The following is a 25,476-nucleotide window of genomic DNA, read 5'->3' as shown; positions in this document are numbered from 1 at the left end:
GGACAACAGGAATAAGCAGGGTTAGTCCTGGGCCAACCAAGACATACGATTAGTCTTAAGATAAAGGGCATTAGGGGGACATGCCCATCCAATTCTTCAAATTCCATAAAAAAAGAATGGGTGAAAAATTTCCAGTTTCTCTGAGCCTCCTCACTTTCTTCCCCAAGGAAGAAAGAATGTCATATGACTGGTGAGTTTTATAGAATGAATAAATATGTTTGGCTCAGGAACTCTTGGGTTTTCTCACTATTTTAGATGCCAGCCTGCCCTTAGAGGTGGGTTCTGGTCTGTTCTCCACCATGCCTGCCTTATGGGAGGAGGCCTGTAGCTGAACAGAGGCCAGAGACTGAGTGCTGAAGTCAGCCTCCCATAGAGGGAAACTATCAGTAAACACATACAGATGCAGGGCTGATGCCACATTCATTCATCAGCTGGCATTCTGACCTCAGCTGTCTATCTCCTGTGAATTATTTCTCTATTGACTACAAACTAGTGAATCAAGACAGCCTTATTATTTATTGGCCCCCCAGAACCTTATGGAGATTAAAAAATATTTCCAAAAAGGATGACCAAAATAATTTGGAGGACAGAGTAGCTTCTTTCCTTATTTTCCTTTCCTTCTCTTCCTTTCATTTCCACCTTCCCTTCCCTCTTTCCCTTCTTCCAAACATTTACATCTCTATTGAAAGTATTTACAGATAGATAAGACAAAAATCGTTGCTCTTAAAGAGTGTTGTATCTAGTTACAATTCAATGTAACTGCTTGCTGCAACAGAAATATGTCATATGATACCACTGAGCACAAAGGAGAGAATATCTAATTCTGACCTGGAAAAGAACGACAAAGGAGGATACAAAGAAATTGTAAGTTTGAGCTTAGAAGGACAATAGTCAGGGGGACACAGGGAACAAGGCTGGTTCCTGGCAAAAGAAATGAGCATATGGCAAAGGCAAGGACAAAAATATGTCTGACTTACGACATGAAAATACTTTGAAAAAGAAATAGAGAATACGTTTCAATTATAAAAGATCTTTAATACTTGACCAAGGAGTCTGGACTTTATTCTGCTGACAACAGGGAGCAAAAGAGAGAGAGAGTTAGAAAGTTAGTTTTAGAAAGATTAATTTAGTGATCTTAGGCAATGTCTATGTCTCCAAAGTTTTTTGATCATGTAGCCTTTTCAGTAAAGAATCTGAACATCTGCTCCCCAAGATATATATATTTGGTCATATACATATGTGCTACTCTACTAATATGTGTATAATAAAGCATATGGAAAAATAGATATTTGAAAAAGAGATGACTAAATAAACAATTATTACTATTTTATTAATACCTCAATGAGGTTGAAAAAAATCTCACATGAGGTGTACAAAGAGTGTCAGCCCTGTCATTTTCTTACTATGAGCCTGGGCTTGCATATATCTGTATTACTTCAATCAACAGTATCTTTGGAGAAATCTTTCAAAGCAACATTTCCATTTTGTGTGGGTTACTTTAAAAACTATATAACATAGTCCATAAATCCACTTAACTGGGCACAAGTGAACTGTAAAACTTCACAGTGCCCTTGAAAATAAGGCAAGGGTGTCACACCCATTCCTCCCTCAAGACAATCTGGCTAGCATATGTGATAATCTGACATATGGAATGAGGAAAAATGCCATTACCAATCTGTATCTAACATAGTACTGAAGCTTAGTTTCTTTTTTTTCAATAATAACATCGTGAAAAACAAGTTCTAACATTTTCTTCCTGTATACCAGTAGGCAGTTTGAGTACTATCATTTTGGAGACTACTGGCATAAAAGATATATTAAAGTGAGAGAAGTAACTGGAGGAAAAAAGACAAAAATGATCCAAGTGTGTGGTGATCTGAGGACTGGAGAGGAAGATATAGTAAATCTTCCTGGATAGAGAAAGCATAAATAGATAGCTATGTGGAAAAGCTAATGTAGCAAAATGGTAATTGTAATATCCCAGTGGTAAGCATATGTATGTTAACTGTAAAGTTCTTTCAATATTCCAACGTATTGGGAAGAATAGAAAAAGGAAAAAGCAACAGGACTTTAAAACTATATAGGATATAGAGTAAGGAGAGAGAAAGAAGCAAACATGATTGCAAGGATTTTGGCCTAGATGGTTATGAGGATGGTACTTATATGACAGAAAGTGGGACTGGGGTGGTGTTAGAAGACGTCAAATTTAGTTTTGAATATGTTTATTTGAAGTGTTAGTAGGACACTAAAAAACAAAGGCTTAAAAGCAATAGGAAACCCAGAAATAAAATTCAGAAGACAATACTAGAGATTTAGACAATTGGACCAGCTATAGTAAATTGATAAAGTTGTAAGAATAAATACCTTCCACAAAAGAAAAGAGGACAAAGCAGAGAACTGAACTGAAACAATTAGAGGCAGGAAAAGGAACAGAGACCAAAGAGACATGCTCTAGAAGACTATTACCACATTCATAATCAAAAAAGTCAAATTCTACAGAATTATATATTCTAGTTTGCCTTTACCATGGCTGATTTCACCATAAGAAGGAACTCACTAGTATAAAAATTATTTTTGAGGTATAATTTACAAACAATAAAATGCACAACTCTTAAGCATTCTTTCAATTATTAAAAAAAATCAATGTAAGTACTCATTCAATTATAAAAAGTGGGTTTTGGCAATTGCATATAGCTGCCACCCCAAACAAGATAGAGAACATATACCCAGCATTCCACAGAATTATTTCCGTTCGCCCTCTTCCTTTCTCCCCCACCTCATTTTCTGACTTCTATCACCATAGATGAGTTTTGCCCGCTCTCAGGCTTTAAATAATAGATAATTTAGAACCTATTCTTTTGTGTCTGGCTTCTTCCATTCACCATGCTTCTAAGACTCATCCATGTTGTTGAGTGTTATCAACAGTTTCCTCTTTTTATTGATGAGTAGTGTTGCATTACATGAATATACTGCAAATTGTTTATCTATTCTCCTGTTGATAGATATTATTAATATTTGGTATGTTTCTAGGTTTGAGCTATTATGAAAAAGCTGCCATGATCATTCTTGCAAAGTCCTTCTGGAGACATGTTTTCATTTCTCTTGAAATAGTACCTCATAGGAAACTGCCAAAAGTTCTCCAAAATGTTCAGGTAATTTTACATTCCCACTAACAAAAAAATGAAAGTTCCAATTGCTCTAAAGTTTCATCAATCTTTACTATTGTTAGTATATTTGACTGTAGTACTAGTTGATGTGGATGGGATCTTTAGCCTTCCTGGTGGGTGTGGATGGTATCTCACTGTAGTGATGACTAACGAACAGCACCTTTTAATGTTCTTATTGACTATTCTTTTATCTTCTTTTGTAAAGTGTGTAAGTCCTTTGGCTATTTTTAAAAACAACTATATTGAGGTATAATTTACATAATAAAAAATTGATCTGTTATAGATATACAATTCAGTCATTTTTAGTAATTGGAGTTGTGCAACCATCACCAAAATCCAGTTTTAGAATGTTTCCATCACCCCAATAAGATCACTTGCGCGTTAACAGTTAATCTCTACACTTATCCTCAGCCCTAGGCAACCACTATATGTTCTGTTTCCACAGATTTGCTTATTCTGGACATTTTGTATAAATAGAATTATACAGTATCTGGTCTTTTGTGTTGAGCTTCTTTCATTTAGCATGCTTTTAAGGTTCATACATGTTACAGCAAGTATAGTATATTGGTCTTTTTCATTTTTGAATAGTATTCCACTGTAGAGTTATACCAAATTTTGTTTTTATATATTTATCTTAAGAGATGGGGTCTCATTCTGTCACTCAGGCTAGAGCATAGTGGCGTGAACATAGCTCACTGTAACCTCGAACTTCTGGGCTCAAGTGATCCTCTTGCCTCAGCCTCCCAAGTAGCTAGGACTAAGGGACATGCCACCACGCCTGGCTAGTTTTTAAAATTTTTTTTCAGTATGTTGCCCAGGTTGGTCTCAAACTCTTGGACTCAAGTGATCCTCCCACCTCAGCCTCCCAAAGTGCTGGGATTACAGGCATGAGCCACTGTGCCCCACCTACATTTTATTTATCCATTCATTGGTTAATGGACATTTGGGTTCCCACTTTTTGGCTATTACTAATATGGATAGTGCTGCTATGAATATTTGTATGTAAGTATTTATGTGGAATTTTACTTTGATTCCTCTTGGGTAGATACCTAGGAGTCAAATTACTAGGTCATATGGTAAATTTATATTTAACCTTTTAAGAAACTGCCAAACTGATTTCCAAAGTGGCTGTACCTTTTTACAATGGCCCAGCAATATACAATGGTTATTGTTTCTCCCCATCCCATTAGTTATTGTCTGTCTTTTCTTAGTATAGTCACTCTAGTGGGTGTAAAGCAGTATTTCATCGTGGTTTTAATTTTCCAACTACCCTTATGACTAATAATTTTTAGTACCTTTTCATGTGCTTATTGGTCATTTGCACATCTTCTTTGGTGAAATGTCTATTTAAATATTTTGCCAATTTTTAAATGTGGTTGTCTTATTGAGTTGTAAACCATTTTTTATAGATTCTGGATATAATTCCTCTGTCAAACATATATTGCAAAATCTGTGACTGTGTCTATTCATTTTCTTAATGGTGCCTTTTGATGAATAGAAATTTAAAATTTTTATTAAGTATAATATATCAATTTTTCTTCTATGGTTCACACTTTATATAGTATGATTATACTAGCCTGTATAAGAAATCTTTGCCAATCCCAAAGTCAGGATGATACTCTCCTATATTTTCTTCTAAAAGCTTTATGGTTCTAGCTTTTATGCTTAGGTCTTTGATCCATCTGAAATTAATTGTTTCGTATGGAGTGAGATATAGTTGAGGTTCATTTTTCCACATGAATATCCAGTTGTTCCAACATGATTTGTTAAAAACACTTTCCTTTCCTCACTGAATTGACTTGGCACCTTGGTTGAAAATCAAGTGACCATATACATGTGCATCTATTTCCAGACTCTCTGTTCTGTTCCACAATTGTCCATCCTTATGACAATACCAAACTGTCTTGATTACTGTAGCTGTGTAGTTTTCAAATCTGGTAGCCTACATTCTTCAACTTTGTCTTTTTCTAAGGTTGTCTGGCTCATTAGAACCTTTGTATTTCCATACATATCTTAGAATTGACTTGTCAATTTCTTCAAAACAGCCCATTAGGATTTTGATTGGGATTGTCCTGAATCTAGGCATCAATTTAGGGGAAATGGACATCATTAACAACATTATATCATCTAACCTATAAACACAGTATATCTCATCAATTATTTTAGGTCTTCATTAATTTATTTCAATGATGTTTTATACTTTTCAGTGTTGAGAATCTGCACATCTTTCAGTAGATTTGTTCCAAAGCATACAATTCTTTTGATGCCATTGTAAATAGAATTCTAAACAATTCTATTTTCTAATTGTTTGTTCCTGGAAAAACTCTTAATATTATAATCATGCAGAACAAAATATATGAAAATTCTGTTAAGTTTTTTTTATAGATTCAAATTCAATATAAAGAGGATTATCATGAACTTCATTCTAAGCCACTCTTTTTTTAACCAATTAATACTTTCCAATTAGTGATACAAAACATATACAAATTTTATTCATTAGCACCCTGTGTTTAAGAAGAAGACATAGCAAACAATTTTAGGTAGAATAAATTCTATACACATTAATAAAATTATACTATTAAGTAGAATCTATATAACACAGGTAAGCACTATTATCTGATGATTCTTAGAGAAATAATTTTTCCTTTAAGAAGTGAAAACTTCTTATGTGTGAGTAGGTATACTAAAGACTTTGAGTTTCCAGTGCTGCTCAAAATAGCTAAAGGAACAGCCATAGATACTAACATATCTATTGTAGTATATATTAATACTAAATGAAATATACTTTTGAAAGTTCAACAAAAATGATAAAGCTGTTTTGTAGTTGAGAATGTGTCTAATTTATTGAATATTTATTTAGAATTTTAAAAGTTTGTTTTCAAAATGCATGTCAAAAAAAGGGCAAATTTATTTTTATTGATTTTTGTGAAGAATTATGTAATCCTCAAAAAGAGAGAAATGAAATCAGATGTGATGACATAATTACCATAGTCAGCTGATTGTGATACCCACCCACTGCTTATATGCTTCTGTACACTGTGATTTGTTTAGGGTTTTGGAAAACCCACTATCTAAGCAAGAAGATCAAGAAGGGATTAAGAGAATAACTATGGTATAAAAGGTTTCTGAGTCACTACCTCCATCTTCACAGTCTTCAGGGGCTTTGGCTTTCTTACAAAGACGAGGATCCAACCAGGTGGTTGTCTTGGTATTGTGGCTATAGAAAAAAGATTTCAATTAGAGACAGTAAAATAAAGAGGGAGAAAAGTATTTCAACAGTAAGGATTAAAAGCAACTAAAATGTATATGAAGTTTGAACGTTAATCTCCAACAGGCTCCATTTATGTATTTCAGATTCGTTAATCCGATTGCTTTCTGTCTGTTACTTCAAAACTGCTATAAAGGAAAGGTAATGTTAGAGGCACTAATTTGAGAGTAAAAACCTTAAAGAAGGCCTAACATGCCGAGTACAGAATAACAGATACTTCCTTAAGCAGTTGAAAATGTTTCAAAAGGTGGGCACACAGCCACATACTACGTATTATCTAGCTGAAAAAATTGCAATAAAAACCTTGTTTGTTTTCTGGCTGTATTCCTCCCTCCCTTCAAAAATACTGTATTTCTTGAGTGCCTGTAATATATAGGTATTGTACCGGGGGCTGGAATATAAAGGCAAATAAACAATCAAATAGAGCCCCTGTCTTCACAGGGACTCTTTAAAATAAAATAGAATAAAATAAAACAAAATGTTTTAAAGTGGCTGTTTCTGTAATATGCAAGTAAAAATGAGTACAGTTAAACTTCACTCTACAAAACTAAGTTTTCATCAGCATGGAGTGTTCTGTATGCTACATAACAGGTAATCTATGTAGGAAAAACTGAGATTGTTTCTACAAAGTCTGTGTTACCCATTCTGTCACAGAAATAAATGTCCCCAAACTAAAACCAGTTAAACGAATTTTAGCAAAATGAAAGGGATCAGGACTCAAAGAGGCCTAGGAGTATACAGATTGTTGGGCAAAACAAAAACAAACATGGAAATATCTTGCTAAACTAAACTCAAAATTACTACTTGAGAAAAGCTTAACTTTGGTTCCAATGATTCAAAATTTTACTGCTAAATTAGCAGATGTAGGCAATTCACTAGGATTTTACCCCATATTTTCCAAAGAAAAGAAATGCCCACAGGGGCTATTCTCAAAACAAAAACTAAAGACTATAGACCTATATTAATATTCTTACAGTTGCATACAGTAACACAGATCAACCATATTAGCTACAGCAAACAAAACAGCTTTATCTAGCAGCAAATATTCAACTATATTCTAGATATTAACCTCTTATCAGATACATGGTTTGCGAATATTTTCTACTATTCTCTAGGTTGCCTTTAAACTCTGTTGATTGTTTCCTTTGCTGTACAAAAATTTTAAAGTTTGATGTAGTCCTATTTGTCTAATTTTGCTTTTGTTGCCTGTGCTTTTAGTGTCATATCTAAGGAGTCTTTACCAAATTCAATGTCATGAAGATTTTCCCATATGTTTTCTTCTAGGAGTTTCATAGTTTCAGGTCTTATGTTTAGGTCTTTAATCCAGTTAAATAATATTTAGTTCTAAAGAGATTTCTTTTATAAATTCTTTCCTCCCTCCTCCTCCAAACTTATCCCTGTTTGCAGGGTGAAGTACTGTTAGATTCAATGTCTTATAAACTGTTTCTAAAGATATCTTAGTCACTTCTAGTCACTATACACCTTACTTTGGGGTTTAGCTCTAGAGTCAGCATGAAAGCCAAAGTCTAAATCACCCTTGAAAAATCCCTTAAGTTGTCCATAGAGGAGAGCATAGCTGGTTATGCCTGTTTTGTATGATCCTGGTCTTTAATGTTTATATAAATGTAAAATATAATCAATAAAGTACCATATATGGTAAAAAGAATACCATGCACCATGCACACAAAAATCTATGTCTTTGAAACACTAGAATCCTATGTGGTACAGCAAAAAGCTCACTCTATGGGAAGGATGTGGAATTGGGACAATCTGAGGAAACAGATACAAGTACCCCATCCCTAATTCATTTCTGAGTGTATGTTCTTTGAGTCTAGTGCCCAGCCCTCGATATTTTAACTGTTATAATTGTTATATTCTGTAACTTCACCACATTAATATTCTATCTTTGAGCAAATTACTTCAAAGATGAGAATTACAGCTGTATAAGAATATAAAAAATTTTCATAATGAAACTTCTAATAAATTATTTGCATAATATTATCTTTTGGTGCAAACAACATAAAATTTTAGGTTGATCTAATACATGTGGTATTTAATATCTCTATAAATACATTAATTGTGCTTATCCATAAAAATCATTTTTTTGGTGAACTTGTACCAATTACTCTGAGGATCAAACCTAAACTGTAAGACTGAAAACATTTAGCTCAGATAATAATATACCCCCTTCCTATGATGATAATTTTTGAAATGCTCATTAATTTGGACAATTGACACAAAAGTTAAAAAAAAAGAAAAAGAAAAGCAACACACCTTTTTATTCCTTACATTTTTTATCATCAGTGGTGAACCTGTTTTTAATCCTCCTGCTTTTACAAAACCAGAGGTCAAATGCACTATTCCTTTATCCAAGCCAAATAAAAATGAAATATCATCCAGGGAAATAATCAGATTAAGAATCAACTGTCACTTTTATGAAAAATATTTTGAAAGAAAGAAAAATAAATGAGAGTCTTGTGAAACAGGCACATGTCCCAATGAAGTTTAAAAAAATTTTAGACAATCTTCACAGTGACAGGGCACGTTAGAAGACACGCAGACATTTGCTTACTCAATGAAGTAGATCATCCCCGTATCAGTGTAGGCCATTTCCCAGTTTTTGGGCAGTGGCTCCAGAGTCTCATCTCTCATCATATAATTTCTGAAGTCCATGGAGCTATTTGTTTGGTTGTAACTTGGAATAGTCTTTATCCAGTCAGATGACTCAGAATGCCTCTCTCTGTTTTCTGCCATTGTTCAAAACAGAAAAGCATGAAAAGTATGTAAAGTTACACTTTTCTTTGAACAGCCCTCTTCATGTCTAACAAAATGCCAAATACATAAATATTGCAAATTTCCTTGTCTACTATGCCCACATTCTCTCATAAATTTTGAAATAACAAGTACACATATTCAATTTTACTTACTAATTGACATTAACCCTGTATGGCATCTCTTATGCTAGTCTGGGAAAGAAGCAAAAAACAGCACTAGAATCAATTCAGTATAAATCCTAACAACAACAGCCTCCAAGCAGCACTTAGAGGGTTTTTTATGTGTCAAGCTCTATTTTAAGTGCTTTACATATATTCACTCATAATTCTCACAGCAACCCTGTGAGTAGCTACTATTACTATCCCCGTTACACAGATTGAGAAACTAAGACACAGAGAAGTTAACTTAATCAAGGTTACAGCCAGTAAACAGCAGTCAGGATTTGAATCTCAGTGGTCCATGCTCTTAACTGTTATGCTAAGCTGCCTTGTATACATTTAACACCGGTTTTTAAATAATACTCATTTTTAACAGTTACACTCAATAGAGTTCCTATTGTTAAATATAATCCTCTGTTTGGTAATATTAAAATCCTTTTAGAGTCCCAAAGTCCATAATGTAGGTAAGAATGCTAAAATCTGGTTACTGTCTAGGGAGTTCATAATTCATATACTTAAAACTCATTTCTAGCACATAAAACTTATTTCTAGAACTTAAAAGATGCTACATAACAACTCCACACTGTAGGTAATGCCTCAGAATCAGAGAATCTGAGAAGAGACCTTAGATATCATTCCCTATGGTACTTGAACTCCAACTATCCTTTATCCAACCAAGTCCTATAATTCATTAATCTTACTACTTACTACCTTTCACTATTCCTCACCGTCCACTCATGTCACCATTGCCCTGCTAACCCAACTTACATTCCATGATCTACCACTATAATCACTCACTCCCTTGTAAACACTCCTGATTCCTTTGCCCCAACCTAACTTCATCATACTTGCCAGGCTAAACCATAACTCTGCTTAAATCCCACTCTCCACCTACTCCTTGTCAGCACATGCAGCTGAACACAGGCAATGCGAACTAGTTCACTTTAAATTCATGGTCACTAACCTCAAGTGGACATTTGATGATGTATGACAATCATAACACATTTCTTTAGTCCATTCACTGACGCTTTCTTAGATAACTATTTCGTACCTTTCTTCTCCTTAAGTCACTATTACTTTCCCCTTATTCCTAATCTCATTTGATGACCCTGTTTCCTATTTCACTAAGGAAACAGAAGCAAGCAGAAGAGAACTTCCACAAACTCCCACCATTGCATCTACACAGCAACTGTGCCCATTTACTCTACCATCTGTTACTAAAGAAGAACTGTCTGTACTCACAGCTAATGTTAACCCACCAATTATAAATTATATCCCATCCTCTCTTGCCTACAGCAATTCTTTTACTCTCCTTCCTGCATCACCAATCTTCCTTATCTATTAGATAATATCCATCCACATAAAAACATGTTATTTCTCCATTCTTTAAAAAGCAAATTATTCTCTTTGTCCTCTGGCAACAACACTGTTTCTCTACTCTTTACACCAAACCACCTTGAAAGAGTTTGTATTTGCCATGCTCCTCTCGCTCTTCCAGTTCTCTCTGGATCTCACTCCAACAAGGCTTTTGAACTCCTATCATTAAACTGTTCTTATTAAGGTCACCAATAACCTCCACACTGCTAAATCCAATGATCAATTCTCAGTTCCCATCTTATCTGAGCTATCAGCAGCTCAAATAGTTGATCACTTTCTTACTTGCATACTCAATAACCTCCTAACAGGTAGCCCTGTTTATGCTCATGCCCTCCTACTGCCTATTCTCAGTACAGTAGCCAGAATGGGCCTGTTAAAGCCTGTTGTATCATGTTACTCTTTGACTCAAAACCTACAGTGGTTTCTCATCTCAGAATAAAACCAAAATTTTACCAACGACCTATAAGATCCTAAATAATATGCATTCTTCCCATCTATCCCTCCCATCATCTGACTGACCTCCTTGGTTACTATTCTATTCTATTCCTTCTGTCACTCTGCTCAAACTACATATAATGCATTGTCCACATTATATCCAGCCACAGTGGTTTCCTTGCTATTGTCTGAATATTCCAGGTACATTCCCCCCTCAGGGCATTTATACTTACAGTGCCCTCTGTCTGGAATGCTCTTCCCCCAGATATTTTGAGTTTACTCACTCACTTCTTTCCAATCTTTTCTGCCACCCTATTTAAAACTGCAAACTTTGACTGCCATTACTTCTTATCCATCTTCTCCTCTGCTTTATTTTTCTCTTTAGCACCATCTAACACACTATATATGTTATTCATTTCCATTAGCTAGTTCTGTCTCTCCCACTAGAAGGCAAAGTCCCCGAGGATTAGGGGTTTTTGTCTGTTTTGTTCACTGTTTTATTCCCAGCATTTAGAACAATGGCTAGCACTTAGTAGCCTAGCAGGTGCTCAATAAATATTTGTGAATCAATGATATATAGAAAAAGTGATAGAAATTAAAACGCACCTGATGTATAAATCAATCTGAAAGGGAGTTACATTGTTGGGAAATAAGTATGTTGGAGAAAAGCAAGAGCAACTATATGATCTATAACATTTTTCTTAATGAGTTCCAAGTGACTGGGTAAACGGGTTTGCTTAATAGCCAATGACTTGGGAAGATGTTATTCTATATAACACCACCTCTTTGAAAAAAAATGTTAGCATTATTACATAACATATGTCATCCTGTGTAGCCATATTAGCATTTTGGGGGTTAATTCTTCATCAAGGTATAAAATAATATACATAATAGTGTATACAAATAAACCTCTACCTACCATCTCCCCACTCCCACTCTCCCACAATTTTCTAATTTTTCAAGGCAGGGACTCTAGTCCCCAAAAGCAATACACAAAGCACATTTCCCCAACTTTGAATGATAAATTAATAACCACAGTTCGTATTTATTCAGAAAAGATGAAGGGTTTTTATTCTGTCATTTTGTTATTTTTTCATTTAAATATTCTGAATATTTACAAAGAAATATATAATTCAATGTTAGTGTCCTGTGGTATCTATACACAAGAGGTAGTATACAAACTGCCTCCCACATACTCTTGGACACATTCCCTTTAAATATTAACATCAAAGAGTATGTAACACCTGATTTAACAACTGGTTTACATGACAAGCATAAACTATGGAGATTATAAAAAGGTTTACCTCTTAGGGAATTGCAGTGATCAACAAAAAGTTCTGCATTAGGAAGTAAAAAAAGAACATTTTCTTTTCCCTTGAATCAAGACCATATAAATTCCCATATTGGGACAGATTCATGGTCTCTAACCCTAGTGTTCAGCATTTTAAACTGTTAACAGACTTAATTTTGTGGAATAGCAAAGCTGACATCAACATTAAAAGGCTGCACAGGTATTATGATTTCCCTTAATAACTCCTAAAGATTAGAGGTAAATTCACCTAAATCTTTTTAAACCTGTTTGCAGTCTTTACACCTAAATACACCGGGGCAATTCATTTAACATTCAACATAATATGTGATATAACTATGTAAGAAGTTAGGACTATAAAAGAGAACTCACGCTTTGGAGGGAGAGATAAATAATGAATACATTAACATAATAAATATAATATATATAGCAATTTTAATGATTGATGAAGGAAAAGATCAAGGTGCTTTGAGAAAATGATATGAACATGGGTTCTGCAAATTTGGGAACGTGAGCTCTTACTATGTGCCAGGCACTGTTTTTGGTGCAAGGGCTTCAACAATGAATGAAACAAGCAAAATTCCAGCCCTTATAAAGCTTACATTCTAGTGTTTTGAATGGAATTATTACAGTAAATACCACTGAAATAAGTTCAGTTGTGACTCTATGATTTCCTAGCTACACTCTCAGTTACAAGTAAGAACCTCCTAAGCAATCACCACGTTAGTTAGTGGTACTCAAAAGGAGCAGATTCTTCACCGGTAAATCTCTGTTGGTTTTGCATTTAATGAAAAATACAGGAGTCATATTTGGAAATTTTCTTTCAGTGAATCCAAAATTTAAATCAAAATATTGCAAACAAACCTTTCAGATAATTTTTACTGGCATATTTTCAAACCCGACATACTTTGTTTAGACTGAAGTCTATATTCCAAAACATCTATATTTTGTTTATATTCTGTAAAGTGGGATTTAGGTCAACAAGATTCCCATATTCCAACAGCAGAGGTGAATCTCAAATATTTTAGGCAGCAGGATAACCATATATTTTATTACTAATGATAGTTTATTGTTATCAAAATTGGACAACTCACTTTAGCTTACAGTATGGTGTACAGAGATATACTTTGCTCCACATACAACCTTTTCTTTTTTTTTTTTTTCTTTTGAGACAGAGTCTCACTAAGGCACCCAGGATAGAGCGCCGTGGCATCAGCCTAGCTCACAGCAACCTCAAACTCCTGGGCTCAAGCAATCCTTCTGCCTCAGCCTCTCGAGTAGCTGGGACTACAGGCATGCGTCACCATGGCCGGCTAATTTTTTCTATATATTTTTTAGTTGTCCAGCTAATTTCTTTCTATTTTTTTAGTAGAGATGGGATCTTGCTCTTGCTCAGGCTGGTCTCAAACTCCTGAGCTCAAAGGATCCTCCCGAGTTGGACTCCCAGAGTGCTAGGATTACAGGCGTGAGCCACTGCATCCGGCCCCACATGCAACCTTTTCAAAACATTAGAATCCCATCACTTGCTTTCCACATGCTTTGTAAAAAGTTTTACTACTTCCAATTCAATGCCATAGTAAAGTCAATCTAGAAGATCAGTTAGAAGTTCATGTATTTACAAACCTGCATTTCCACTCCCATTAATAGCTTCCTTGTCCTCATCTTCTTCCTCTTCAGGAAGAGAGCTGTCCATTCTTTCCATTTTGCTGACAGATGTAGTTCGTTTTCTTTGGGATTCTGTGTCAAAGTCATTATCAAAGAGGACCTGATCAACAGGATCTGGCTGAAAAGGGCTGGGTTCTGCTGGAGGCTTGGGAGTTCCATAGAAGTTTCCTGAAGTGAACAGAATAGCAGCTGAGAGAGCAATATGACCTAGTGTATGTTTCTCTCCTGTTTCTCACAATGACGTTTTTGAATATTTATCATTGGCCAGAAGGCGGCCAAAGCACTCCTTGGGAGAAAAGTGGGTAGAAATAGGGGAAAGAATTAATTTTTCAAGGGCTCCTTCACCATTTATTATCTAACATTTTAATACTATTTGTATTAAGGCCAGGAAATTAACTTTATAAATGTATATTATTTATACCTACAGGGCTTGCTTTACATGGCTTCTCAATTAGGGCCTAATTTGTGAATTTAAATGCATTGATGCTCTCATGTAAGAATAATTGACATAAAAGGAGGGAGTAAAGGAGGATAAAACTAACTCAAATAATTTTATTCTAATGTACAACATAATGAAAAATTTTGGTAAAATGAGGAAGTACACGGGCAGAGGTGAAGCTGAGAACTAACCAGTTTGTATAGAAATGTAGGCTGTTTATGTAAAGGTAATTTTACAAAGTTTTTCTGAGCATTCTATCATTTTATCTGACAATTTATAGAAGAAATAGAGACATCAGAACATAATTCAATATTGGTTTATTCTTAGGAAAGCAAGAAATACTTAATTTTCTCTGGAGAATCAGTAATTGTTGCAGTAAAAATAAATGTTCCAGAATAGAATGAAAACAATTGAGTATTTTCTCAATTTGTCATGCAGTTCCCATTAGTCAGCCAAATACAATGGGAAAGCAATCAACAGGACTAGCTATATTAACAGTTTGTGGTCCTACCAGTTTTGACTTTACATCAATCATCATGCTAATGTTATAGAAAGATAAATATGATTAGAGAGTAAAATACTCATAATCTTTTTTTTTTAATAAAATCACATCTTATAATCAAATCCTTTGTTTCCTAAGGAGATGCTCATTCATGTACGGCAAAGTAGTGAGGTATATAATAGATTTTTTTCCTAGATGGAAAAAAGCATAGGATGTTTCCCATAACACTGAGTCAAATCTAGAAATAACACAGTTTACCTTCAATTGTACATGATTTGAGGGGGAAACCATTAAGATGAATTCTTTGGAAGTTTAACTTTGAGCGTAACTGTCATTATAATATTCAAGACAAAACAATGAAATCAAACTAAATAATATTTCAACTATATCCTGTCTCTCCCCACTTAACTATTCCCTTGCTTCCAAATCCATGTTTGAAATGGTGTTACTCCTACCATGCAGATGGATGCAAAGATTCGTATTAAAAGAGACTCAACTTTCTGGCCCATAAGTAAAGCAAAGAACCAATGAAAAAGCTACTCACACTTCTCTGGGGCCAGAGGGCATAGAAATACTACAAACAGAGGTTTAGTTGGGGAATAGGATATTCTAGGATCTCATTTTTTCCTGAATTATGCCCAATTATCACACTATGAAGGAAACTGGATGTACGATGACACAAATAAAAAGGCCACATTTTCTAAGGATGGTAGTAGTATTACTAGAAACACTAGAAACACATTTTACTGTGAATTCCTATAATTATTATCTAATTCTAGAAAGTTTAACTTTTTTCTAAGGAGAAAATTTAAAAACACAAGATATGATGACTGTTATCCATAATCATTGAAAAGATTTTAGGATTTCATAATAACTGTGGCAGTTTCCTTGTTAACAAAAAGATAACTACTGGGCTTAGATTTAAAAAAAAACTAGCATTGTTTATAAATAAATTACATCCATTTCTTTGAATTGGTAAATATCAAGATTTCACATAGAGCAAGGTATAAAATTCCAAGGTTTGTGAACCCTGACAAAGTCACTGACAGAAAATTTTTTTCATCATTTTAGAGCTGTTTCGGAGTTTTTCGTTTCTGAAGGCTTTTTCATTTTTACAGAACTATCAATTATTAAACATTTCAAATACATATAAAATTATAGACCATGGTATCAGAATAGTATTAGAAATATATATTATTTATATAAATTTACTTATATGGATATATTTACATTTATTTGTTTACATACACATCCTCCAGATAACTATTGCCAGTTTTCAGATCCCCCAATTTTTCCTCTTTAAGGACATACATATATGGTCCCATATACAATTAAAGCCCAAACTTCCTGTCTGTAGCCTTCCCACTCCATGAACCATCCTGAAGTTGGTATGTGTCATTCCCCGGAATATTATATACATCTAGGACATATGTATATGCATTCATAACATATAAATACTACCATTTTCATAAAAGCTTCATAAAGGCCGGGCGCGGTGGCTCATGCCTGTAATCCTAGCCCTCTGGGAGGCCGAGGCGGGTGGATCGCTCGAGGTCAGGAGTTTGAGACCAGCCTGAGCGAGACCCCGTCTCTACTAAAAATAGAAATAAACTATCTGGACAACTAAAAATATATATAGAAAAAATTAGCCGGGCATGGTGGCTCATGCCTGTAGTCCCAGCTACTCGGGAGGCTGAGGCAGTAGGATCGCTTAAGCCCAGGAGTTTGAGGTTGCTGTGAGCGAGGCTGACGCCACAGCACTCACTCTAGCCTGGGCAACAAAGTGACACTCTGTCTCAAAAAAAAAAAAAAATAAATAAAAGCTTCATAAAATGTTTTCATAACATTTCACATCTTTTCATAAATAGTATATTGTATATATTCTTTTGTACCTTCTTTTTATACAATTATACTTCTAAGACTTACTCTGTTCCTTTCAACTGCTATAAATAGTCCATTTTTATGAACAAATTAACATGTATTTTATTTATTCTTCTACTAAAGAGAAGTTGTTTTCATTCTGTCACTGTTTCAAATGGTGCTAAAATGAATATTCTGGTACATGTCTACATAGGCCCTTGGACAGCTGTTTTTCTAGAGTAGACATCTAGAGAGGGTACTCTGAGGTCAGAGTTATGTACATCTTTGAATTTACTAGCTATTGTCAAGATGTTCTCCAAAGGGATTATACCATTTTATATTCTTACTAGCAGTGTATGGGAGTTTCCATTTCTTGCAATTTTCAGACTTTAAAACTTTTGCCAAACTGCTGGATGTGAAATGATGTACAATTATTGTTTTAATTTGTATTTCCTCTGAATTAAACATGCAGTAATTAATATGTAATATACCACTTTGTCATATACCAAGTTCTTAAACTTAATGCAAGAAAATGTAGAATATTTTCATCATGTAAGGGCAGAGGACTACCTAAAATGATTTCAACTACCTAAAATGATTTCATCAGATTAATAACATACATACTCTATTTTAAGTCAATTGTGCTCTTGGGTATATATTCCACAGGCATTCTCACATGTGCGAGAATGTTCACTGCAGCTTTACCTGTGGTGATAAAGCTTTATCTGTGGTGTGCAGTAGCCCAGACATGAGCTCTTCCGGTGGGCCTACAGCGAGGTGGTGAAAGTGAAAACAAAGCATTGTGAAAGCGGCTACAGAAGAAGAAATGACAATATTTGGTAACTGACTAGATGTGAAATGTGAGAAAAAGGAGAAAGTAAATGATGATTCTGCTTCTTTGAGATCATGGTGCTGTTTAGAGAGAAATTATGAAAAATTACTCTTTTGGATAGAAAATAAATGCATATTTGAATATGTAGAATTCAAGGTTAGATGTTCATTGAACACCATCTCTTAGGCACTGACGATGTTATCACGAAATAAAGACATGATCACTACTATCGCAGAGCTTGTGTGGGAGGCAATGATGGAAAAGTATAAGGTGTTACGGAAGTGAACAAGCTTATCAGATCTAACATAGAAAATCATTTAAAGATTAAAATTGATCTCAAATCTCTACTTCCTGGAATCAAGTGGGTAGAGGAAAGAGAGATATGAAACGAAAACCAATTATTCTGTATTTGTTGTTTTTTTCCCCCAAAATCTATATTCTCTTTTCTCCAACATAATCAAGGTACATGTAGATTTTTTAAAGTGTACAGATTTTGCATTCTCAACCACAAATAGAAAGCAATCAATGAACACTCATGGAGATCATATGATGACTATGAATTACTATGAAATATGTATATTAGTCAGTTTAACTGAATTTTTAGCATATTTTATACAATCAACTTCATAATATAATGGAATATTTTTGCTTATTGTTTAATCCTATTTTAATTAGCAAATTACAAATTTCCTAATGAAAAGAAAATTTTCCTAAAAACTGAGAGGAAAAAAACTTCTTCAAAAAGTGGTATATTACTCATCAAATTTCCTCTGAAATAATACCAGTTACTCAAATAGTTTTCTGGGTGGTGGTGGTGTTAATACTGGGGGACATACCATCATACGTTCCACTTTCTAACAATGCTCCACTCTCTTCCAGTGCTTTGAACTGTTCAACAGAAATGAAATTATAGTCCACTCCTGGTACTTCCCCATCCCTGGGGGCCCTTGTAGTGCCTAAGAAAAAAAAAGAAAAAGAAAAAAAGTAGGTTGTAAAGTGCTTTTAAACTTACAAAACATTCAGAGTAATAGAATATTCAGCCTATAGAGAATACATGGGAGACACAGCCTACTGAATATATTGTACCTACTAGAATAAGGATCAGAAAATTTTAGGCAACTTAACATTATTAGGTGAAAATAGGATAATAAATAAATGTACTTTAATAAATCTACAGATAACCATGAAATTCAAAACTACAAAAAGTCTAAAATAATTTTAGTGCCAAAGGAGGCTTAACTTTCCAAGACAGAATAGCTAATTCTTAAACCTCAATTATCATTACTTAACAAGCAAGGAGAGAAAAATCCAGCAATGATAGACTTCTTCCCCCTCCCCAACTTTATTAAGGTATAATTGATAAATAAAAATTATTTATATTTATAGTGTACATGATGTTTTGGTGTATATGTATATATTATGAAAGACAGACTTCATTTTTAAGTGGTTATCCTATATTTTTTTTTCTTCCCTAGCATAAATGTAAACTAACATTCTACTTACTAGGGTCATGAAAGACAAAAAAAAAAATAGAGAAACAATTTTTATAAGTTCTTTTAATAAACTTTATTTAAAAAACTTGGACAAACATTGATTATGAAGTTATTTTATACTAATGAATAAAAGGCTTAAGATTCATGTATTGCTTCTTAGCCATTACCCTCTTCAAGTCATTTCAAAAAATTAAGCAAACTGTAAGTAAGTAAACTGTTTTATAAAGTTGACTACAGCAACAAATCGCTAAATTTCTATACATTAACGAATTTATGCTAAAATAAAATCTTTCTTTCAGCTCCAAGGTTTAAATTCAGTTTATGGCAGCATTGCTACATTTGATTGAATTTTACTAAATAAGAATCACTTTTATGAACAGATATTATAAATGTCACTATAAATACTACAGAATACAAAAAGAGGTCCAGAGTTTTTAGCTGGGAATAGAGTCTGGGATATGGTAGTAAGTCTTGGGCAAGGAGGCCTTCCCAAACCTGTTCCTTCATGTGGGTCCTTATTCAGTAATGGCACGCCAGCTAGGAAACCCGAAAGTCAGACATCTTGAGAGACTTCCTCTACTCCACATCCAGTCACCAAATCCACCTCTTAAATATCTCTAGATACTTCTCTTCATCTCCACAATCATCTACTTCATATCATTATCTATGACCTGTATTTTTGGTCCCCCCAGGTCAACCCTTGCCTCTCCCCACCATACCCTCTACTCCCACAACCCAAACTGCAGCCAGTGATTTTTCTAAAGCCACAGTCTGAGCAAAACAAAAACAAAAACAAAAACAAAAACAAAAACAAAAACAACCAACCAAACAAACAAAAGTGTCTCTCTCTAGACCCACCAATGGATACCCATGATCCTTGATATAAAATCCTGACTCTGTAACAACACATTTTATAATGCCCTATGCAATCTGGCCCCTGGCTACCTCTCCAGCTTTTTTCTTGCCTCATCCCTTTCATACTCTAGGCTTTAGCATATAGATTTTTTTCAATTCTTTTAATGTTCCCTTCACTCACTCACCTCCAAAGCTGCTATTCTTTTCCTACAGGACTTCCTACTTCCTTTCTCACTCTTACTTCAGCTAACTCCTACTTATCCTTCAGGTCTTGGCTTATAAAGTTCCTTTAGAGAACATTCCCTGATTCCTCCTAGGGTATGCCAATATGCAGGAACCCTATTTGATTCAGAGTATGGCCACAAGTCTTGGTACAGTGCAAAGATTATAGCAGGTACTCAATACACTTAGCTGTCAAATACATTAAGTAGAAATTTAAACAAATGCAATTAGCACACTACCTGGCAATATGCTCTTATTATTATTATAATAAATTAAATTATATATTATTATAAATTATAAATTAATTCATGGCCAATTCAATTGCTCCTACCGTTTAGGTGCATTACATTCTGTGGGAAAAATCCACAAAGATGATGATAATACATTAACAGTAATGATCTGAGAAAATAATGATTAAGCCAATATTCTACACAACAAAGATGATATTGAATTTTCTCCCTCATTTTTTTACCCAACTTTTTCTAAAAATGAGTATTTCTCTGTCTGTTTTATATCACAGAAGAAAAAAAATCTGGAAAACGTAACTTCCTTTTTTTCCTTAGCATTACACATTTTTCATTTTCAATTTTTTGTGTTTCTCATATATTAACCAAAACTACGTTGTTAGATTCCCTATCAGTAGCTTTAAGCTCCCTATTAAATAAAATTTATCAATAGGAAATAAATTCAATGATTAAAATTATAATTTACAATTATTTGTGATGGAAAAAAACATGGCCACAATATTATGTGCCTCCTCCCAATAAGAGGTGGGGCCTGTTGCATCATCTCTTGAATCTGGACTGGACTCATGACTTGCTTTGATTAATTTAGTGTGAAGGATGTTTTGTTGTGTAAGTTTAGGAGTCCAGACTTACATCCTTTTGGAATGCTCCCACCACCATGCAAGGAAGTCTAGGTTAGACCACCAAATGACAAGAGTGCCCCAGACAAAAAATAGCACCAAGGCACCAGACACATGAGTAAGACCATCTTAGCCCCTCCAGCCCTAGTTGTGCTGCCAATGACCCACTCAGGTGGGCAGCCACATGAGTGTCCCCAGCTGTACCCTGCCAACTCATGGAATCATGAGAAATAACACATGATGATTATTTTAAGCCACTAAGTTTTAGCATGGTCTTTTATGCAGCAAAGATTGAGATATTATCCAAATAAACTCTACTATAAAATATTATGACTATAAAAAACTCAGTTTAAGAGCAAATTGGATTATGGGTAATATTTTTAAAAGAGCACTGACCCAAGGAGTGGGGCAACTTTGTTTTAGTCTGAGATTATTATTATTATTATTATTTTTTTTTCTTTTTTGAGACACAGTCTCGCTGTGTTGCCCGGGCTAGAGTGAGTGCCGTGGCGTCAGCTTACCTCACAGCAACCTCAAATTCCTGGGCTTAAGCGATCCTCCTGCCTCAGCCTCCTGAGTAGCTGGGACTACAGGCATGCGCCACCATGCCCGGCTAATTTTTTCTATATATATTTTTAGTTGGCCAGCTAATTTCTTTCTATTTTTAGTAGAGACGTCTCGCTCTTGGTCACGCTGGTCTTGAACTCCTGACCTTGAGCAATCCACCCGCCTTGGCCTCCCAGAGTCCTAGGATTACAGGCGTGAGCCACCGAGCCCGGCCTGAGATTATTATTAATGGCACAATTTAGAACAAGCACTTAACCTCTCTGGGCTTCATTCCCTTCCCACAAAGTGGTGTTGAGCAAGATGTTGTCCATGATACTGTCCATTAATAGATATGAATGTTATGTGTGATTCCAACATATGTTTCTAAGACTTCAGAAAATAGCTGTAATGTTAATTCTCCTTATAAAGCATTATAAATTTTCACTTCTCCCCCAAACCATTTATAAAAGCCCATATACATAAAAAGTTATCTACCTTCCCCTACCCCATTGCCTTTAGCATCCCTCAAAATTTATCTTTATATTCTCTTGATACTCTATATATTTTATGTAAAACTTCTACATCAACCCCTGTTATCACTACATTTCTCCCTTTTACCTAAAAATTCCTCTAAAGAGTACTGTTTACTCACAATTTCCAATTCCTCTCCTCTCATTGTCTGTAGAGCCTATTCCAATCAGATCATGGCCCCAATCAATCACTGAGACAATATGCTATGTTCAGCAATAGTTTCTACTTTGCTTGATTCAATGGTCAAGTCTAAGTCCTCATATTACCTGACCTATGAACAACACTCGACATGCCTGATTATTCCTCCTTTTTTAATTCGGAAGTATGCAGAAAAGTGCATAAGATGTATTTATTTAAACAACTGATTACAACCACACATACATCTAGGTGAAGAAATGGAACATTACTTGGACCCTGAATGCCTCCTTGGGTGCCTCTGATAATAAACCTCTACCTGCCTCCACCCCCAAAGGTAACTACTATCTTGACATTTGTGATGATGATTTCCTTTCCTTTTTGATGGCTGTACCAACTAAGTAATGCATTTCTAAGCAACATAGCTTAGTTTTGCCTGTTTTGTAACTTCAAGTGAATGGAATCATACAATATGCATCCTCCTGTGTGCACACCAATAGTTGTTATCAGGTTTTAAAACTTTTGCCAATATGCTGAGTGTATAAAGGCACCTCACTGTGCATTTAACGTGCAACTATCTAATGAGATTAACATTATTTTTCATATATTTACTGGCCATATATTCAGATTTCCTTTACTTGCTTATAAAAAAATATCACAGCAAATAAAATACTTTGTCTTTAAAAAAATGAAAAGGTAGCTCAACAAAAAGGAGTGTAAGAAAGGGTTGAAGCTACTGAACAATGAAAATAGGGTAAATTGTGCAACATACAATTTTCAGACAGTGTGTATGGTCAAACTGAGAAAAGAAGTCAAATTGAGATGAATGGGCATCATGCATATTACCATATTCTTCCTCAGCTGCAACATTCACCTGTGTTTGCTTGTTATTCACCTGTGTTTGCTTGTTCTGTTTACTTGCTACTTGATCATACAAAACATTAGCATGCTGAGTAAAATGGCATAAGAACCAATATAACCTCAGTTAAATTCACATCATTCTCCTACTTATTTGCCAATCACATATGAACTTATCTGCATTGCAGAAATAAATGTACCAGGACAGTATCTTTTCTGATTTTTTTGCCTGTTTTATTAAAAATGGTCTTTTCATGACAGAAGTTCTTAATTTTAATGAAGTCAAATTTATCAGTCCTTTCCTTTGTAGCTAATGGTTTCTGAGTCTAGTTGAAAAAATACTTTCCCAAGGCCATGGAGATATTCTATGTTCTTTTTAAAAAGCATTACAGCTTTGCCTTTCACACTTAGGATTCTGATACACTAAAATAGACTGGGGAGGGGCCAATGGGAGGTACCAGTCCAATTTCCTTTTTTTCCAAATGACTTTTCAACATGATTTATTGAAAAGTCAATTATTTCCCCCTCTGATCCGGCAGAGCACTTCTGTCAAAGAAACACTTATATAAGATTGAGCGTCTACTACTGGGTTTTCTGTTACATTCCATTTATCTACTGACTATTCCTGTACTATTAAACAGTGTTATAATTATTCTATTTTCATGACAAATCTTGACATATAATACAGCAAGTACACCCTATCTTGTTTTTTCTATTCATGGCCCTTCCATATAAATTCTAGCATCAGATAAACAGGCTAAAACGGCTGAAATTTTTAAGGAGATAGTTTGAATCTATTAATAAATTTGAGGAGAACTCACATCTTCACAATACTCAGTCTTTAACTCATGGACAAGAAAACTCTACCTATATATTTAGTTCTTCTTGAGTGTTCCTTAATTTTATCCTATATAGCTGTAATCCCCAACCCCTGGACCAGTCTGTGGCCCGTTAGGAACCAGGCCACACAGGAGGAGGTGAGTGAAGATTATTTATAGCCGCTCCTCATCACTCACATCACTGCATAAGCTCCGCCTCCTGTCAGATCAGCAGCGGCATTAGATTCTCATTGGAGTGTGAACCCTACTGTAAACTGCACATGTGAGGGATCTAGGTTGCGCACTCCTTATGAGAATCTAATGCCTGATGATCTGAGGTGGAGCTGTGATTGTGATGTGGGAGCGGCTGCAAATACAGATTATCATTAGCAGAGAGGCTTGACTGCACAATAAATGCAATGTGCTTGAGTCATCCCGAAACCATCCTTCCCACCCCCCAGTCTGTGGAAAAATCGTCTTCCACGAAATCAGTCCCTGGTGCCAAAAAGGTTGGGGACTGCTGCTATAGAGGTCTTACACTTCTTTAGAGGTTAATTCCTACATATTTCAAATATTTATATGCTATTATAAATAATATCTTTTTGTAAATTTTCATTTTTCTAATTGTTGATGGTATAAAAGATATAACTTACGTACAATAGAATGCACTAATTCTAACAGTACAATTCTGTGAGTTTTCGGAACCATCACCTCTAAAAGTTTTCTTGGGCCCCTTAGCAATCTCCCACCCTGTGGCAGTTACTAACCTATTGTCACTATAGTTTTGCCTTTAAATCTCATATAAGTGGAATAATACATTAATTCAATTCCACTAGTGTTTGTGTCTGGCTTCTTTAACTTAGCAAGATGCTTTGAAATTCACTTAGATGTTGTTCAATTTCTTTTTACATATAAGATCATGTTGTCTGTGAACAGAGATCATTTTAATTCTTTTCTCAGTTAGACGACCTTTATTTCTTTTTCTTATCTGATTATTCTGGCTAGAATTTCTAGTATTACGCTGAATAGTAGTGGCAAGAGTAGGCATCCTTACCTTGTTGCCTGATCCTAGAGGAAAAGCTTTCATTTTTTCCCTGTCAACCATAATGGTAGCTGTGGGCTTTTCCTATACAGCTTTTATACTGAGGTAGTTTCCTGCTACTTCTAATTTGTTGAGTTTTTTTTTTTTAATCATGAAAGGGTATTGAATTTCATCAAATGCTTTTTCTGCATTGATTGAGACATTAATGTGGTGTACTACATTGATTGACTCTTATATGCTGAACCATCCTTGTATTCCAGGCATAAACCCCACTTAGTCATGATATATGTTTCTTCTAATAAAACATAATAGAATTCATTGCTA

At 34.8% G+C, this 25,476-nt stretch overlaps 1 protein-coding gene across 3 annotated transcripts in view; it reads right to left on the bottom strand.

Moving 5' to 3' along the window:
• Positions 1-25,476, bottom strand: part of MAGI3 (membrane associated guanylate kinase, WW and PDZ domain containing 3) — a 228,165-nt gene that overhangs the window by 59,190 nt on the left and 143,499 nt on the right. For all 3 annotated transcript variants that reach the window (XM_045546841.1, XM_045546840.1, XM_045546842.1), the window contains exons 3-6: positions 18,624-18,743; positions 14,113-14,322; positions 9,008-9,182; positions 6,305-6,384 (exon numbers count right to left, since the gene is read on the bottom strand). In XM_045546841.1, coding sequence (XP_045402797.1) covers positions 6,305-6,384; positions 9,008-9,182; positions 14,113-14,322; positions 18,624-18,743 — 585 coding nt within the window. The remainder of the gene's footprint in view (positions 1-6,304; positions 6,385-9,007; positions 9,183-14,112; positions 14,323-18,623; positions 18,744-25,476) is intronic.

Source organism: Lemur catta, chromosome 3, assembly GCF_020740605.2.
Source record: "Lemur catta isolate mLemCat1 chromosome 3, mLemCat1.pri, whole genome shotgun sequence".
Taxonomy (NCBI): Eukaryota; Metazoa; Chordata; class Mammalia; order Primates; family Lemuridae; genus Lemur; species Lemur catta.
This window is presented reverse-complemented; position numbering and strand designations above follow the sequence as displayed.